The sequence below is a fragment of the Schistocerca nitens genome, chromosome 5 (genome assembly GCF_023898315.1).
Source record: "Schistocerca nitens isolate TAMUIC-IGC-003100 chromosome 5, iqSchNite1.1, whole genome shotgun sequence".
Lineage (NCBI taxonomy): Eukaryota > Metazoa > Arthropoda > Insecta > Orthoptera > Acrididae > Schistocerca > Schistocerca nitens.
Genome location: NC_064618.1, coordinates 608,704,415 through 608,722,791, shown reverse-complemented (window position 1 = coordinate 608,722,791; position 18,377 = coordinate 608,704,415). Strand labels below are relative to the sequence as shown.

Sequence of the window (18,377 nt, the reverse complement as noted above, 5' to 3'; positions counted from 1 at the left end):
ATGCAGTCCTTCAACAAAGGAAATAGCTTATAATACGTTAGTTCGTCCAGTCTTGGAGTACTGTTCGTCTGTATGGGACCCTTACAATACGTTAGTTCGTCCAGTCTTGGAGTATTGTTCGTCTGTATGGGACCCTTACCAGTTGGATCTGATTCAAGAGGTTGAGAAGCTCCAAAAAAGAGTGGCAAGATTTGTGACTGGTACATTTAGCCATTGCGAGAGCATTACAAATCTCACAGAAAGTTTGAAGTGGGACACACTTGCAGATAGACGATGTAATAAATGGAAGGGGCTGCTCACTAAATTCCAAAATCCAGTCTTCACCGAGGATGTAGAGCATATATTATTACCACCAACCTTCAAATCGCGCAATGATCATCATTCAAAGATAAGGGAAATACGAGCTCATACTGAGGTGTGCAGACAGTCGTTTTTCCCTTGCGCGATCCGCGAGTGGAACCGGGAGGGGGGGGATATGACTTTGGTGCGAATTGTGCCCTCCGTCACACACCGCTTGGTGGCTAGCGAAGTATATATGTAGATGAAGATATAATAGTGTTAGTTGGTTATTCATAAAATAGACAAGGGAAACTCACAACTTAACATTTGAAGATAATTCATGTAAGTAAAAGGTGAATAGGTGGAGTGGGGGGAGTCTAAAATTGTTGTCAGATGATGGCACGGGAACAGTGCAGTTTCATTGAAGGATTTGGTAGTAGCAGGTAAGCTGATACATGGGGATTAGTGCAGTGGAAGGTTTACAGCTTTTAAATTTATTTATTTATTTATATAATTAATTCACTAATTGAACAATCAGGGATGATGATAAACTTCATTTACCGCTGGTAATATTAGATTTTATAATTTCTTTTTATCAGCTTCCCGTGTTCAGAACTTCATCCACCTGTTCATTTTACATCATAATGAAAGTCCAGAAAGTCTCAGTGGCTGTACTAAAGCAGTGTCAGTTTCTGGTTGCATGCCCATTTTTGTTAGATCTTTGGCGGCTTTTGCAGATCAGGGAACAATTATCTTGACCTTATACAAACCCCATTTTTGTACATGAGCCAAGTATGTATTCTCACTTTCAGTTCTAATTCAACAAGTCAACATTTTCATAATAAATTTAGGTGTTTAGATAAGTACAAACATACCAGCCAGGTGGTTGTGCTCTATTGGATAGTTTTAACAATTCTTCTTCTTCTTCTTCTTCTTCTTCTTCTTCTTCTTCTTGTGCCTTTGATCCACTTTGGCACAGATTTGTCATGGTTAGCAATGGATATGGCGTGGTTATTTTAAGGAGTGGCTGGTTGCCCATCCTGTTGCCACCCTGTTACCCTGGGGATGAAATATGTGTACTCCACCTGTTTGCGTGAAGTGTTATCCATGTGAAAATGGATGAAAGTTTTGTCAGTATTCAAAAATTGTGTGACAGGTGGGATTTGGGTACCAGCCTGGTATCCACCTAGTGGGTGTGGGGAACTGCCTAAAACAGACATCCAGGCTGTCCGGCATACTGATTTTCATTTTAGATCCAGTGGGTGAATTTAATTCTGGGCCACTGCACCTCCCCGTCCCAGAAGGGGCACATTAACATGTGTGGTCATTCTGGTGTGTGAAGAGTTTTGGCAGTTATTGAAAAAAAAAGATAAAAATTTATATTCCTCAAGTAGTCTGAAATACTATTTACATTTTTCCTTTCACTAAGGTGTTTTACTTCTCAATTTATTGATTCACATGTTTATTACGGTTTTGTTGCCCATGGTATTTGACATTAGTTAATTTACATCTACATGGTTACTCTACAGCTCACACTTAAGTGTTTGGCAGAGGTTTCATACGGGGTGTCCAGCAAGTGAGTCCCTCATTTCAAAATTAAATATCCCTAAAACTGAGATCAATAGATGAGTGCGACATATGGTATGTTTAGTTTGGAAACTGTAAGAATTTAATACTGAAAGTATACAGAAGTTTTGAAATAGTTAGAAAATCTGCTAACGGATGGTATTGTTGTCATAATGTGTGGTACCTATAAATAGTGCCTCCATCTCAGAGTGCTAAGTACCATCATTAAAATGTGAAAGGAGGTTAGTATACTGAAGGAAGAGGTCAAAGTCATATACTCCATTAAGCTAGGGTTTTTTTCTGCTGCTGTGACACCACAGTCCTGTGCTGACATGACGCAGTTTTCAAGCACAATTTAATGCCGTAAGAGGACCCATTATGAAAACCATTCCCAAGCTCTGCACCAAATTCCAACGAATGGACAGCCTGGCCGATGATCTGATGGAGAATGTTGGCCCCAGGCAAAAAACTGCAGTTGCTCCTGAAAATGTTGCCATTGTTTCTGGAATTATTCAGATAAATCCAAGGAAATCTGTCCAAAGAATTGCAGCAGAGACTCATTTGATGCTCTCCAGCATGCAGAAAATACTGAGACAGAACCTATACATTTCCATTCAAAATCTGAATCCACCATGCCCTAGTAGTATGAGCTATGAATTTGCAGATCAGATTCTCCCGGTGATTAATAATGAAGGATTAGATATTGAATGTTTCAATTCACAGATGAAGCACACTTCCATCTGGATGGAGTCAAGAATAAACAAAACTGGCAGTTTTGGGATTCTGAAAATCTCCATTTGTGTGAAGCAAAACCACTCTATTCTCCCAAAACTACTGTTTTGGCTACGATATGCAGCAGAGGCATTATAGACCCTTTTTTTTATGCAAGAAACAATCAATAAACTAGTGTTTCACTTTCTTGGTGAATACATCAGGAATGTAATCAATACATTGGATTATTACAAATTTGTGACTAGATTTTGTGGGACACATAAAATGTTTTTGACTCTCTTTGTATGTTGTGGAGCTGAGTCAAAATAACACATTTTATCTGACACACGACATTTCAAATGTTAATTTACCTTTAATGGAGCTCGGTTGTCATTAATTGTCTTCTTTATGTGGAGGTCCTGCAAGGCAGTTTCTCTGTAGAACTGTAGATAGCTCCGGAAAGACTTGAACTCATCTCCTTTCCAGACATTATTAGTTGAAGGAAAAACAATATCCACTCTAATTACAATACGATATCAACAGTTCATCATTCACTGTCCTGTATTTGTTTCAGTGGGTGTACAAATCACAGTTACTTCATAACTTGGAGCAGATACAATTTAATAGAAACATATCATCCTCCTCAAAGGCTTGACAAGTGGTAGTTTGTAAGTAAGTGACATTTCATCTTATAGCCTCCTTTGTTCATTGCTGTTTACATTCTTGGAGAGGGTGTCTGCTCTTTGACAGTTGAGACACTGCCGAACTGTGATGTCAGAACATAAAAGGCCCACCTGCAGCAGGTGAAGACATTTACCCGCCATTGCACCACCGCCATTACTCGAATGGCACACCTTTCCGTTCTGCATTTGTCAAACGTGAAACAAAACAACTGCACACAGAATGTGTTGCAACATATTCACCACCTAACACTACTGCACTATTCTATAACAATCTTCATTCCTTGTCATGAATAGGGAGTGGGAAATGTCATTTGCCTAAATGGCATATAACACTACACACATTGAAAGACACTGTCTACCTGAACTGTCCCACCATGCAGGATAACCTTGAATTGGCGATCTGTGTTACGTCTGAATCCATTTCCGTGAGGTGCTGCAGGGTGTGATTTCATTGTTCTTTTGTGCCACCTGTGCCCTGTGAATGGTGGACACGTCAAAAAGATTGTGATGTGATTACAAAGACTACTTGAAGAGGATGAGCTTAATTAGGCAAGCAGATACTGTATGATCTGCACAGCGTACAGTGCCATCTGTTAGCAGATTTTTGAACTATTTTGGAACTTCTGTATAAAATCCTCATAGCTACAACAATAAATATACCTTTTGTTGCACTCATCTATCAATCATAGTTAGTGCAATGTCATTTCAGCTTTCCATTAATTATTTTTGCTACTCACACTGTGGAGGGAGTGACCTATACATCATAGTCTTGGCCTTTGTAGCACTGGTCTCTGTCACCACAAGGTTAAACTAATTGAGCATGGAATGGTGTTTGTTTATCATGGAACCATATTTTAGATGACATTAACACACACATTTTTATTCTGCGCAAAGTTCAGTTATTGAGTATGGTGACCAGTTTTTCACTACGAAATGTCAGTGCCCATATCTGTGTCAGAACCCACAGTGCTTGTCAGTCACTGCCCAGTGGTGAAGTTGAAAGTTATACTGTAGCACAAGAACGATGTTCAGCTCTGCAGGGTGTTCGGAAATTCCCATTACAAACCTCTAGGACTTGTAGAGCAATTCAGCTATGTAACACATCCATGTCTTCTGAGAGAAAGAGAAAAACCTTGGAGGTCCTTATCCTGGTATGCAGTAGGGTAGACAGGAGGATGTGTTATATGTCAGATGGTCACCTGATGCCTTGCTGCGAGAAGTATTCAGTGCCTGTGTGTCTCCGATAAAGTTAACATGGTTCATTACACATTTTCAGAATATACAGACATGTTCCTTGTGTATGGTGAAGCTTGAGGGAATGGAAGAGCTGCTAATCGGCTGCATCAAGAACATTTTTCGCAACATAACAAGCTATCACACAAACGTTTTGCCCTAGTTTTGCTGTGGCTCTGAGAAACAGGTTCTTTCACCTTGAGGAGGGAATACTGTGGTACTCCACGGCAATGCTGCAGCCCAAATTTGGAGAAGATCACTACAATATGTAGAAGAGGATGTGTGATCACATACTCGAACTGTTGCTTGTGTGATGGGTGTTAGTCACAGTGTTGCCTGGGACATTCTGCATGAGCAACAATTACATCTGTAACACTTAAAAAGCATACGCGTTATGGGTCCATCCGATTTTTTACAAAGCATCCCTACTCTGTGTTTCTTGCACTGCTGCATTGACATACTCGTGCTTCCATGTCAAGTTCTGTTTATACACTCCTGGAAATGGAAAAAAGAACACATTGACACCGGTGTGTCAGACCCACCATACTTGCTCCGGACACTGCGAGAGGGCTGTACAAGCAATGATCACACGCATGGCACAGCGGACACACCAGGAACCGCGGTGTTGGCCGTCGAATGGCGCTAGCTGCGCAGCATTTGTGCACCGCCGCCGTCAGTGTCAGCCAGTTTGCCGTGGCATACGGAGCTCCATCGCAGTCTTTAACACTGGTAGCATGCCGCGACAGCGTGGACGTGAACCGTATGTGCAGTTGACGGACTTTGAGCGAGGGCGTATAGTGGGCATGCGGGAGGCCGGGTGGACGTACCGCCGAATTGCTCAACACGTGGGGCGTGGGGTCTCCACAGTACATCGATGTTGTCGCCAGTGGTCGGTGGAAGGTGCACGTGCCCGTCGACCTGGGACCGGACTGCAGCGACGCACGGATGCACGCCAAGACCGTAGGATCCTACGCAGTGCTGTAGGGGACCGCACCGCCACTTCCCAGCAAATTAGGGACACTGTTGCTCCTGGGGTATCGGCAAGGACCATTCACAACCGTCTCCATGAAGCTGGGCTACGGTCCCGCACACCGTTAGGCCGTCTTCCGCTCACGCCCCAACATCGTGCAGCCCGCCTCCAGTGGTGTCGCGACAGGCGTGAATGGAGGGACGAATGGAGACGTGTCGTCTTCAGCGATGAGAGTCGCTTCTGCCTTGGTGCCAATGATGGTCGTATGCGTGTTTGGCGCCGTGCAGGTGAGCGCCACAATCAGGACTGCATACGACCGAGGCACACAGGGCCAACACCCAGCATCAAGGTGTGGGGAGCGATCTCCTACACTGGCCGTACACCACTGGTGATCGTCGAGGGGACACTGAATAGTGCACGGTACATCCAAACCGTCATCGAACCCATCGTTCTACCATTCCTAGACCGGCAAGGGAACTTGCTGTTCCAACAGGACAATGCACGTCCGCATGTATCCCGTGCCACCCAACGTGCTCTAGAAGGTGTAAGTCAACTACCCTGGCCAGCAAGATCTCCGGATCTGTCCCCCATTGAGCATGTTTGGGACTGGATGAAGCGTCGTCTCACGCGGTCTGCACGTCCAGCACGAACGCTGGTCCAGCTGAGGCGCCAGGTGGAAATGGCATGGCAAGCCGTTCCACAGGACTACATCCAGCATCTCTACGATTGTCTCCATGGGAGAATAGCAGCCTGCATTGCTGCGAAAGGTGGATATACACTGTACTAGTGCCGACATTGTGCATGCTCTGTTGCCTGTGTCTATGTGCCTGTGGTTCTGTCAGTGTGATCTTGTGATGTATCTGACCCCAGGAATGTGTCAATAAAGTTTCCCCTTCCTGGGACAATGAATTCACGGTGTTCTTATTTCAATTTCCAGGAGTGTAGATGAGTGTAAGTTCACCAAGGACTTTGTTCTGAATTGTAATACCGCCATGTCTGTATAGACGAAAACTGTCATGCCACGCACATTCAGGAATTTCAGCACCAATTTGGTGTTAACATGTGGGCAGGGATTCTGGACGGTCATGTGATTATGTTGTACCTCCTTCCACACAAGCCAGTTGGTCCTGCATACTTGATCTTCCTACAAAATGTATTGGGCCCATTATTGGAAGTTTTGCCACTGAATGTCAGTCAGGAAATATGGTTTCAGCATGATGGTACACCACCTCACTTCTCACTTGTGGTTTGGAGACACCTCAGTAGACAATACGGTGAAAGATGGATGGTCCGAGGTGGTCCACCTGCTTGGGCACCTCAGTCGCCAGATTTAACTCCTGTGGATCACTTCTTGTGGGATCGTTACTCGCATCTAGAAGATCTCACAGCCAATGTCTTCTCAATGTTGGCAGCTGATACAGGTGGTGTTGCTCAGAATCCTTATCTTTTGGCTTCCATGTGATCTGTCTACTAGAAAGGTGATTTTAGTTGTTTTGGAGCTATAAAAACAGTTCTGGACGACACAAGAGTAATGTTTGTGGCAAGTAAAAATATGATTTGTGTCTCAAATAAAATGTATTGCTTCCTTTGTACAGTTCCATGTCAATAAGGAAACACTATCTGTTGGTAGATGTGACAAAGCAAACTGTGCATTGTTTTCAATGCTTGTCATTGAGTAACGGTTTGACCCCTATCATGGCCATGATACCATTCACAGTTATCATATAAATCACTCAGAAAGTTCTAATTAATGATATGAATATAATAGAGGGACAAATTAATGATATGAATATAATAGAGGGAAAAATTGATGATATGAATATAATAGAGGGACAAATTAATGATATGAATATAATATAATTCCCTTAAAACCCACGTCCTTTCGTCTTTCCCTCTCCTTCCCTCTTTCCTGACGAAGCAACCGTTGGTTGCGAAAGCTAAAATTTTGTGTGTTTGTTTGTGTGTCTATCGACCTGCCAGTGCTTTTGTTTGGTAAGTCGCATCACCTTTGTTTTTATATATACTCAGAAAGTTCTGTTAGGTGAGACACTGTCCTCACATTTGCCACACCGTATCATCGCCTACATTATCAGCTTATAGTTTGTTGATCGTTCTCCACAGTTTCCACTCTTTAACCAGTTCACGAAAGTTCATTGCTCATATTTTCAATAATTACAACACTTCGATTAGTTCTCATAAAAAATGAAGAAGGTTCTGTAATATTTGATATTATGTACATATGAAAGTGCTCTTTCTCAGGAATGAGTTTATTTGATTTTGTGAACATGCAATATTGCTTCTGTGTCACTCCCTGATTTGATATCCCAATGAATTGTTATTCAGCACGTGTACGCAAGTGCGCGCGTAAACCCCCCCCTGCCACACACACACACACACACACACACACACACACACACACCTTTATATGAAATATAGAAGATTTAACACTAGTATTGCAGTATATAAATGATTTTTGTGGCTTTGTCTGCAAGATAGCTTTGCACTACTTGTAGTAGGATATTTTGTATGGACTTGCTTAAAGTCGCCTATGTCACATTTTGTAAAAATTCTGCTACTTGAATAGAAGCAGTGATTTAGTAAGAATGTCTGTAGAGTTTTACTAAAAAGAGAGAATGATGAAATAATTTTGACCTTGTATGTAAGACTGTTGGCAGTTTGTATCATTCTATTTCTAATGGAATTTTTAGATGTTGATGTCCCTTTTTACTGGATGTGGAACTGTACTTTTTGCCTTAAGATACTGAAGTGATCTGAAAATCAAGTTATAAGGAATCAGTTTGAGATCAGCGTTGATGGCATTCATTACTTCAAGTCAATAAAGAGCCATTTGTGTTTCACAAGAACAGTATCTTCTGAATCCTCGCTTTTTGTTGTCAGTAGAGAATTTTCTCCAAGGTACTTCATGATGTTGGAACACAGTGTAAGTTCAAGAACCCTACTACAAATTGATGTCAATGATATGGACATATAATTGAGCAGATTCTTGTATTTACTTTCTTGTGTATTGGTGTAGCCTTTGCAGCTTTCCAGTCTAGGTGCAGATCTTACTTCTAGTGGGCAGTTGAATATGGTTGCAAAAAATGATGCTGTTTCATCAGCATACTCCAAAAGAAATGTAATTGATATGCAATTTACATAGAAAGTTTTGCCTTTATTATGTGACTTAAGTTGCTTTTGTTACACCAGAGGTATATACATCCAAATTACTCGTGTTGGCATCAGTTCTTGATTTGAATTCTGGAATATTAATGCATTTTCTTTGCTGATAGAACTTTGGATAACTTGTGTTTAGTAGCTCTGCTTTAGTGGCACTTTCATCAGTAACATTGCCACTGCCATCAGATAGTGAAGGTGTTTTATGGCTCTTGTAATTAAACTTTACACATAACCAGAATCTCTTTGGATTTGTTGCCAGATTTCCATTGTGGAAAAGCATCTCACTTTCAAGCCGTGCTTAGTTAGTGGTGTCTGAAAACTGTTGTCAACCTTCGAGGTTTTGCATTCGTTTAAAAACCATTATAATAACCAATTGAAAAAAATATGGCAGTTTTTGAGTTATTTCATAACTCCATCTCATGGAATTAGTTTACTAGGGATTTAATTCCTTATCCTCTTAATAATGGGCCCAGTGTTCTCTTACTTATCGTCGTTTGAATTACTACAATTGCCTCAATGGAACCTGTATATCTGGGAGTAAATAATCTTTATTGTTGCTATACTTTGTCCTGAACTTCAGCTAACAATTTATTAAAATAAACACATTTAATTGTTGTATAAACTAGTTGTGTTTTAAAATTTAAATATAATAATTCAGAATGCTGTCAAATATTAGTATTTTTCATATTTGTCTGCTGCTATTCACAGATTACTTAAGAAACAGTACTTGCCAACCACACAGTGAATACTATATCAACACATAATAAGGAAGACTGCTTACATGACAAAGGAACTATTAGTTGTGATATATTATTGGAATTGATCAAACCAGTTGCAATAGACAAACAGTTTTGCAGTGAAATTGATAAGTTTTATATATTTTTTTAAAAAAAGCCACCTACTCATCATTTTGCTTTGTTACATTAGGCTCCACATGGGCAGGTTATTGGTATGTTAAGTACATTGGTATATTATGAGACATATATAGTCACAAATTAAAATTAAGACAGATTTCATTGCAGCAAACCGTCTTGTTACTTCCATTTTTTACACACAAATAGCAGAGACATATTAGTTATCCTCAGGTGCTGTGTGTGATTGTCTTTGCTATTCTCTCTTTATAAATCAGTACAGCTATGAAAAAATGATGGAACCAATAACTTGGCAGGGCACATAGAGACTTGATTTGTCTTAATTTTACCCTGTCTGCTGCCCCATCAAAACAGTGAAAAACTTATAAAGTTTTTATTTCCGATGTCCTATCTGCTGTAATTACATATTCCTTTTCATAAAGTTCTATTACTTCATCTGACTTCATATTGTTTAGGCCACAGTTTTTATCATATGTTCTGATTTTGTATCTATAAATGTATTTCCAGGACCCGGTATTGATGGCAGACAGTCTACTGGAGATGCGGAAGAATTACCTTCTAAAAGGTGGGGATACCTCAGTCTTTTGTATACGCTAGAAATTTTATAACAACATATCTTTAGCTTCTGTAGTTTACATAGATACACAGCCATTACTTATTTTTATGTTTTGATATGTTTTGATGATGTATGTTGGTGTTGGAAATAATTTAGAAATCAATTTCAAGCAATGACTGTTTATTATTGCCGTCTCTGCCGTTGAGCTATGCTTCACTTCTGTCAGCATTATTTTTTATTGTTGAATATTGTGAAATTCTGTGCAATCTTTAAAAGACTCTTTTATTTTTATGAAAGAATCTTTCAGAAACTTTGGTTGTGTACTGGACTTCATATGAAAAGGCAAAATAAGTTAATATTGTTTAGTGACTATGAACCAGTGTTATTTTGTGAGTAATAACAAAACGAGGTTAGTGTTGAATGCTGACTGCTTAGTCAAGAACGTCATGGGGAGTTTCAAAATAAGCAAAATCCATTTCTATTACAGTGCATCTCAAGAAGTGCAAACATTGTAGGGTTCATCACCTTGTTTCCAACACTGTTCACGTCATGTTAGCAACAGCGTCGGATGTTTGTTTATGTCCACAGTGGTGGCAGACTTATGACATTTTGTAATTGTACAATTACAAGTCTGTGTCTTGTGAAGAGGATAGTTGTTAAGTAATACAATATAAAATTCAAAGATTTATACAAAGTCATATTTGGTGGATGACAATACACTGTAAAATATATGGTGGGAATAATGTGGGTGTAAGTTGAATATGTGTAACATCACTGCTTCTTGGAACTTCACTTGTATGTCATTGATCATGAAATCCTGGTGTATTTGATAATACCTTTTATATCGAAGGAAGAAACAAGTATCAGAGAAAGCAATTCAGTGAACTAGAGACTTACAATTACTATTTGCTTTTGGCAGTGGAGAGTCATTTCAAAACTTGGCACAGTTGTTCATTACAAAGCAGGCTGAATCTGTGATAGAATCTGAAGTATATGTTGTAATGGTTGAAGGCCGTGTAAATGTAAATCAGCTACCTACACTATTTGATCCAAAGTCTTGGAACACTCCTATGTAATGTGGAATTGCCCACTAGATGTCAGTGAGAGGTGGACTCATCAGTGTATTAGAAGAAGGGGAGTATTGAATTCTTAATAGAGAAGCAATAACAACAGAATGAGTCCATCAGGAAGTTCAGTGTCTTCAAACGTGGGATGGTGGTTATATTTGACCTAAGTAACAGATCCATCACGGTGGCTTTAGCCCTTCTAAAGGCGTCTGAGTTGACTGTTGTTGATGTGATTGTGGAATGGAAACGCAAGGGAAACACAACTAAATAAGGACCAGGCATATCTCTCATACTGGTGGACAGAGACTGTCGAGCATCATGGGAAGGTGCTTGTAAAAAATCGTATGAAATTAATGGAAGGAATCACTTATGGGTTCCAGAGTGCTACCAGCTAGTACAGTGAATATGAGTAGGGAGTTAAAAAGAATGGGTTACAACAATCAAGCAGCTCCTCATGAGCCACACATTTGTTTAGTTAAAGGTAAGCGATACTTGAAGTGGTATGAAGAAAGAGATCACTGGACATTGGATGATTGGAAACTAGTGATTTGGAATGATACCTCACACTGTTCGAACATTACCTGTCGTCATGTGTAGTGCCAACAGTGAAACACAGAGGAGGTAATGTTATGATACGTGAATGTGTTTTGTGGTTATGGATCATCCTCTTATTTTGCTTGAGGAAACACTTAAGTGGAAGGATGTGAATGCATTTCACAGCTTTGTATGCTGTTTGCAGTAGAGGACCAGTTTGCAGACAACGATTGTATTGGCACACTGTCATAAAGTAGCATCTGTCAGGCAATCTTTTGTGGACAATAACATCCCTGAGACAGACTGGCATACCTATAGTCCTGACCTAAACCCAATGGAACACGTTTAGGACGAGTTACAACATGGATTCTGCTCCAGATCCCAGTGCATTCTCCTGACAAAGGTTGGCAGTTGAAGTACCCACCTGTGGATGTGACATTGCAGAATTGGAGGCATCATCTGACGTGTAGTTTGTAATCTCTCTCCTCCTTGCTAATTCCGTCTAATGTCCACATTAGTCTTTTATGAATATTTAAGAGGAGCGAAGGTTACAATAAACTTTATAGTTTACTTAGCTTTTCATGTAGAGTTGGCTCCAGTTCTTCTTGTCTAGGAGTCTGATTCTTGAAGCTGAAAATGTCACAGTTGAATTGAGCTAAATAAATTTGAAGATTGTTGTTTTTATGTTAATATATTTCCTTACATTTTAGTATATCATACAGTTTTTTGATTTTTCACATTAACAAAACGGAAATTACATTGTTCTCAAAAAATACAAAAATATGTCCAATCACATCACAGGCACGCTTATGACTGCTGCACTCTGGGGAAATAACCATATTCCAAAAGGTTTACAATTTTTTTTTAACAAATGAATTTCTACTAGTTTGTGTTGCATTTTTGTTTTCAATTATTATTTTATAAATGAACCCAGAAATAAACATAGTACGCAGTACAGTATTGCGTAATTAAAAATAGAAATTTTAAGTGTGCCATTAATTCGTAATTTCAAATATTTCTAAAGAAAACCAATTTTAACTGTACATTCAGAGTAGTATTTATCGATTATAACACCAAGACTGAAACATTTTATAAAGTAATTCATTTTCATAAATTTTAACTTGAAATATAACATACTATGTATAAAATTATATGAAAGTTTTCAGAAAAGCAACTGAGATAATAATGACCTGTCCAAAATTTGAAAAATAATATTGGTATTGACAACTACTTTTGAGGAAAAGTAATGCTAGAATGCTTTCTTCTGCCAACACTTTCCTGAAAATTGCCTTTGAGTAAATGTTAAACAAGAGATGTGATAGTATATAGCGCTGACAAATGCTTTTACTAATTGTAGTTGCTTCTGATGTTCTTTGATCAGTTTTTACACCTGTGGTCTGATTCCAATACAGCACGCTGATGATGCACTAATCGTTTTGTTAATACTGTTCACCTCAAAATCTCCACTATCTCTCTGTGTCTTACGCTGTCAAAGGCTTTTTTATAGTCGTTGAAACAAGTGTACACATTGACATTCATCCTCTGAATTTTTGTAGATGACTGATCCACAAGGTGGTAAGTTTTCAGTGAGGGTTAAATGCTCCATGATTTAAAAAATTCATCACACATTCTGACACATAACATAATTCATCGTGCACAAAAGGAAATTTAATTTGAAAGTAACACTTCTCACACCAATATTCGCAATATTTTTCCATGAGCCATTTGAAATGCAAACAGCAGACGCTTGTGTGTGCACTGTGTTTTGTTGTTGTAAATCATGCATTTTCTTTGCAACTAATGTTTTACTTTAATGTTATTATCTTGTTTATCTTATTGCTGCAGTATTATTCTGCAGTAGCGAGCTAATGAGTTTGATATATCTTAAAGAGTAACACATGCTAAAAAAGGCCAAGTTTCAAGGTCAGTTTTTCATATTTGTTTTAGTACTTTCATAGATTACAATTTGGTGCACATCAAAGATCATTCTAAAACCCATTGTTTTGTGCTGGGTGTAGTTTTCTAGGCTGGTGTATAAAATCTTTACCATCAAAAGGAAGTTTTAGAGCTCTGAAGGAAAGTATGTTGTCACTTAACACAGAAAAAATGTTCCTTCTACATCTACATCTACATTTATACTCCGCAAGCCACCCAACGGTGTGTGGCGGAGGGCACTTTACGTGCCACTGTCATTACCTCCCTTTCCTGTTCCAGTCGCATATGGTTCGCGGGAAGAACGACTGTCTGAAAGCCTCCGTGCGCGCTCTAATCTTCTAATTTTACATTCGTGATCTCCTCGGGAGGTATAAGTTGGGGGAAGCAATATATTCGATACCTCATCCAGAAACGCACCCTCTCGAAACCTGGCGAGCAAGCTACACCGCGATGCAGAGCGCCTCTCTTGCAGAGTCTGCCACTTGAGTTTGTTAAACATCTCCATAACACTATCACGGTTACCAAATAACCCTTGACGAAACGCGCCGCTCTTCTTTGGATCTTCTCTACCACCTCCGTCAACTCGATCTGGTACGGATCCCACACTGATGAGCAACACTCAAGTATAGGTCGAACGAGTGTTTTGTAAGCTACCTCCTTTGTTGATGGACTACATTTTCTAAGGACTCTCCCAATGAATCTCAACCTGGTACCCGCCTTACCAACAATTAATTTTATATGATCATTCCACTTCAAATCGTTCCGCACGCATACTCCCAGATATTGTACAGAAGTAACTGCTACCAGTGTTTGTGCCGCTATCATATAATCATACAATAAAGGATCCTTCTTTCTATGTATTCGCAATACATTACATTTGTCTATATTAAGGGTCAGTTGCCACTCCCTGCACCAAGTGCCTATCCGCTGCAGATCTTCCTGCATTTCGCTACAATTTTCTAATGCTGCAACTTCTCTGTATACTACAGCATCATCCGCGAAAAGCCGCATGGAACTTCCGACACTATCTACTAGGTCATTTATATATATTGTGAAAAGCTGTAGACGTCTCTCCATTGCTAACAACATGCTGTGTTCTGTTTGCTAAAAACTCTTCAATCCAGCCACACAGCTGGTCTGATATTCCGTAGGCTCTTACTTTGTTTATCATTCGACAGTGCGGTACTGTATCGAACGCCTTCCGGAAGTCAAGGAAAATAGCATCTACCTGGAAGCCTGTATCTAATATTTTCTGGGTCTCATGCACAAATAAAGCGAGTTGGGTCTCACACGATCGCTGTTTCCGGAATCCATGTTGATTCCTACATAGTAGATTCTGGGTTTCCAAAAACGATATGATACTCGAGCAAAAAACATGTTCTAAAATTCTACAACAGATCGACGTCAGAGATATAGGTCTATAGTTTTGCGCATCTGCGCGACGACCCTTCTTGAAGACTGGGACTACCTGTGCTCTTTCCCAATCATTTGGAACCTTCCGTTCCTCTAGAGACTTGCGGTACACGGCTGTTAGAAGGGGGGCAAGTTCTTTCGCGTACTCTGTGTAGAATCGAATTGGTATCCCGTCAGGTCCAGTGGACTTTCCTCTGTTGAGTGATTCCTGTTGCTTTTCTATTCCTTGGACACTTATTTTGATGTCAGCCATTTTTTCGTTTGTGCGAGGATTTAGAGAAGGAACTGCAGTGCGGTCTTCCTCTGTGAAACAGCTTTGGAAAAAGGTGTTTAGTATTTCAGCTTTACGCGTGTCATCCTCTGTTTCAATGCCATCATCATCTCGGAGTGTCTGGATATGATGTTTCTAGCCACTTACTGATTTAACGTAAGACCAGAACTTCTGAGGATTTTCTGTCAAGTCGGTACATAGAATTTTACTTTCGAATTCACTGAACGCTTCACGCATAGCCCTCCTTACGCTAACTTTGACGTTGTTTAGCTTCTGTTTGTCTGAGAGGTTTTGGCTGCGTTTAAACTTGGAGTGAAGCTCTCTTTGCTTTCACAGTAGTTTCCTAACTTTGTTGTTGTACCACGGTGGGTTTTTCCCGTCCCTCACAGTTTTACTCGGCACGTACCTGTCTAAAATGCATTTTACGATTGCCTTGAACTTTTTCCATAAACACTCAACATTGTCAGTGTTGGAACAGAAATTTTCGTTTTGATCTGTTAGGTAGTCTGAAATCTGCCTTCTATTACTCTTGCTAAACAGATTTAACTTCCATATTCAGGGATGCTGCAACGGCCTTATGATCACTGATTCCCTGTTCTGCTCATACAGAGTCGAAAAGTTCGGGTCTGTTTGTTATTAGTAGGTCCAAGATGTTATCTGCACGAGTCGGTTCTCTGTTTAATTGCTCGAGGTAATTTTTGGATAGTGCACTCAGTATAATGTCACTCGATGCTGTGTCCCTACCACCCGTCCTAAACATCTGAGTGTCCCAGTCTATATCTGGTAAATTGAAATCTCCACCTAAGACTATAACATGCTGAGAAAATTTATGTGAAATGTATTCCAAATTTTCTCTCAGTTGTTCTGCCACTAATGCTGCTGAGTCGGGAGGTCGGTAAAAGGAGCCAATTATTAACCTAGCTCGGTTGTTGAGTGTAACCTCCACCCATAATAATTCACAGGAACTATCCACTTCTACTTCACTACAGGATAAACTACTACTAACAGCGACGAACACTCCACCACCGGTTGCATGCAATCTATCCTTTCTAAACACCGTCTGTACCTTTGTAAAAATTTCGGCAGAATTTATCTCTGGCTTCACCAAGCTTTCTGTACCTATAACGATTTCAGCTTCGGTGCTTTCTATCAGCGCTTGAAGTTCCGGTACTTTACCAACGCAGCTTCGACAGTGTACAATTACAATACCGATTGCTGCTTGGTCCCCGCATGTCCTGACTTTGCCCCGCACCCGTTGAGGCTGTTTCCCTTTCTGTACTTGCCCAAGGCCATCTAACCTAAAAAACCGCCCAGCCCACGCCACACAAACCCTGCTACCCGTGTAGCCGCTTGTTGTGTGTCGTGGACTCCTGACCTATCCAGCGAAACCCGAAACCCCACCACCCTATGGCGCAAGTCGAGGAATCTGCAGCCCACACGGTCGCAGAACCGTCTCAGCCTCTGGTTCAGACCCTCCAATCGGCTCTGTACCAAAGGTCCGCAGTCAGTCCTGTCGACGATGCTGCAGATGGTGAGCTCTGCTTTCATCCCGCTAGCGAGACTGGCAGTCTTCACCAAATCAGATAGCCGCCTGAAGCCAGAGAGGATTTCCTCCGATCCATAGCGACACACATCATTGGTGCCGACGTGAGCGACCACTTGCAGATGGGTGCACCCTGTACCCTTCATGGCATCCAGAAGGACCCTTTCCACATCTGGAATGCCTCCCCCCGGTATGCACACGGAGTGCACATTGGTTTTCTTCCCCTCTCTTGCTGCCATATCCCTAAGGGGCCCCATTACGCGCCTAGCGTTGGAGCTCCCAACTACCAGTAAGCCCACCCTCTGCGACTGCCCGGATCTTGCAGACTGAGGGGCAACCTCTGGAACAGAACAAGCAGCCATCTCCGGCCGAACATTAGTATCAGCCGGAGACAGAGCCTGAAACCGGTTCGTCAGACAAACTGGAGAGGCCTTCCGTTCAGCCCTCCGGAATGTCTTTCGCCCCCTGCCACACCTTGAGACGATCTCCCACTGTACCGCAGGTGAGGGATCAGCCTCAATGTGGGCAGTATCCCGGGCAACCACAGTCGTAGTCCGATCGGGGGATGCGTGGGACGAGCTGGCCGTCCCCGACAAACCCCCATCCGAACCCCCACAGTGATGCCCATTGGCAACAGCCTCAAGCTGTGTGACCGAAGCCAACACTGCCTGAAGCTGGGCGCGAAGGGATGCCAACTCACCCTGCATCCGAACACAGCAGTTGCGTATATTTTTAACCGGGAAATTTGGAAAAATCCAATTTTTTCCATATCCACATATACATCCCATAATTAAAGTGCAGCTATGCATGGAGGTCCAATGTGGGCTGTATTTATTGTATGGCAGTGAAACTTGTTAGATATGCTAATGCATTACTGTGAAACTGATTTACTCTGCAAGAAAATTAGTTCCAGTTTTGTCCACCATGTGCAAATCTGTTGCTATATAGCACCTCACTGCAATCTGGTGCCCATATTGAACGAATTGTGGAAGCGGTGGTTAATTACAAAATCAACAGTATACCTTTCTTACCTGTCTGATCTTTTCTGCCCATGTCCCATTCTTAACCCACTATGTATGGAAACATTTCTGTACATCTTTCTTGCATTCACTGCGCCAGCTCTGCACTTGACAGTCAAACTTGGAACGAATTTTTTTCCAGCGTAAGTCTGTTCCATCTTAGAATATCTACCAAGTTTCACTGCCATGTGATAATTAGAGCCCACACTGGACCTCTATGGGTAGCTGCACTTTAATTATAGCAACTAGGTACACTTAAGGAGAAGAGAGCTTCACGAGTTCCAACCCTATTTTGGAAGCTAACCTGGCTCATGATTACAGTAACCTGAATGGGTGGAGCCAGTTCATGGTATACGCAACACAACCCCCCTCCCCCCTCCCAAACAATACAAATTCACTTTGAGCCTGAATTACATCTTTCCATACAGTGTAAGTTAAATGTCACAGTCGCTGCACTCAATGCATTGCATCATTTGAAAAGAGGCAAAATTGCAACTCTTTGGAATAGATTACATGGCTCCATTCGGCTACTGTCCAGTTTTTGTGTT

The 18,377-nt window shown here is 41.0% G+C and overlaps 1 protein-coding gene across 4 annotated transcripts in view; it reads left to right on the top strand.

Moving 5' to 3' along the window:
* LOC126259389 (uncharacterized) overlaps positions 1 to 18,377 on the top strand; it is a 241,129-nt gene that overhangs the window by 173,696 nt on the left and 49,056 nt on the right. For all 4 annotated transcript variants that reach the window (XM_049956150.1, XM_049956148.1, XM_049956149.1 and 1 more), the window contains one exon: positions 9,999 to 10,056. In XM_049956150.1, the coding sequence (XP_049812107.1) occupies positions 9,999 to 10,056 (58 nt within the window). The remainder of the gene's footprint in view (positions 1 to 9,998; positions 10,057 to 18,377) is intronic.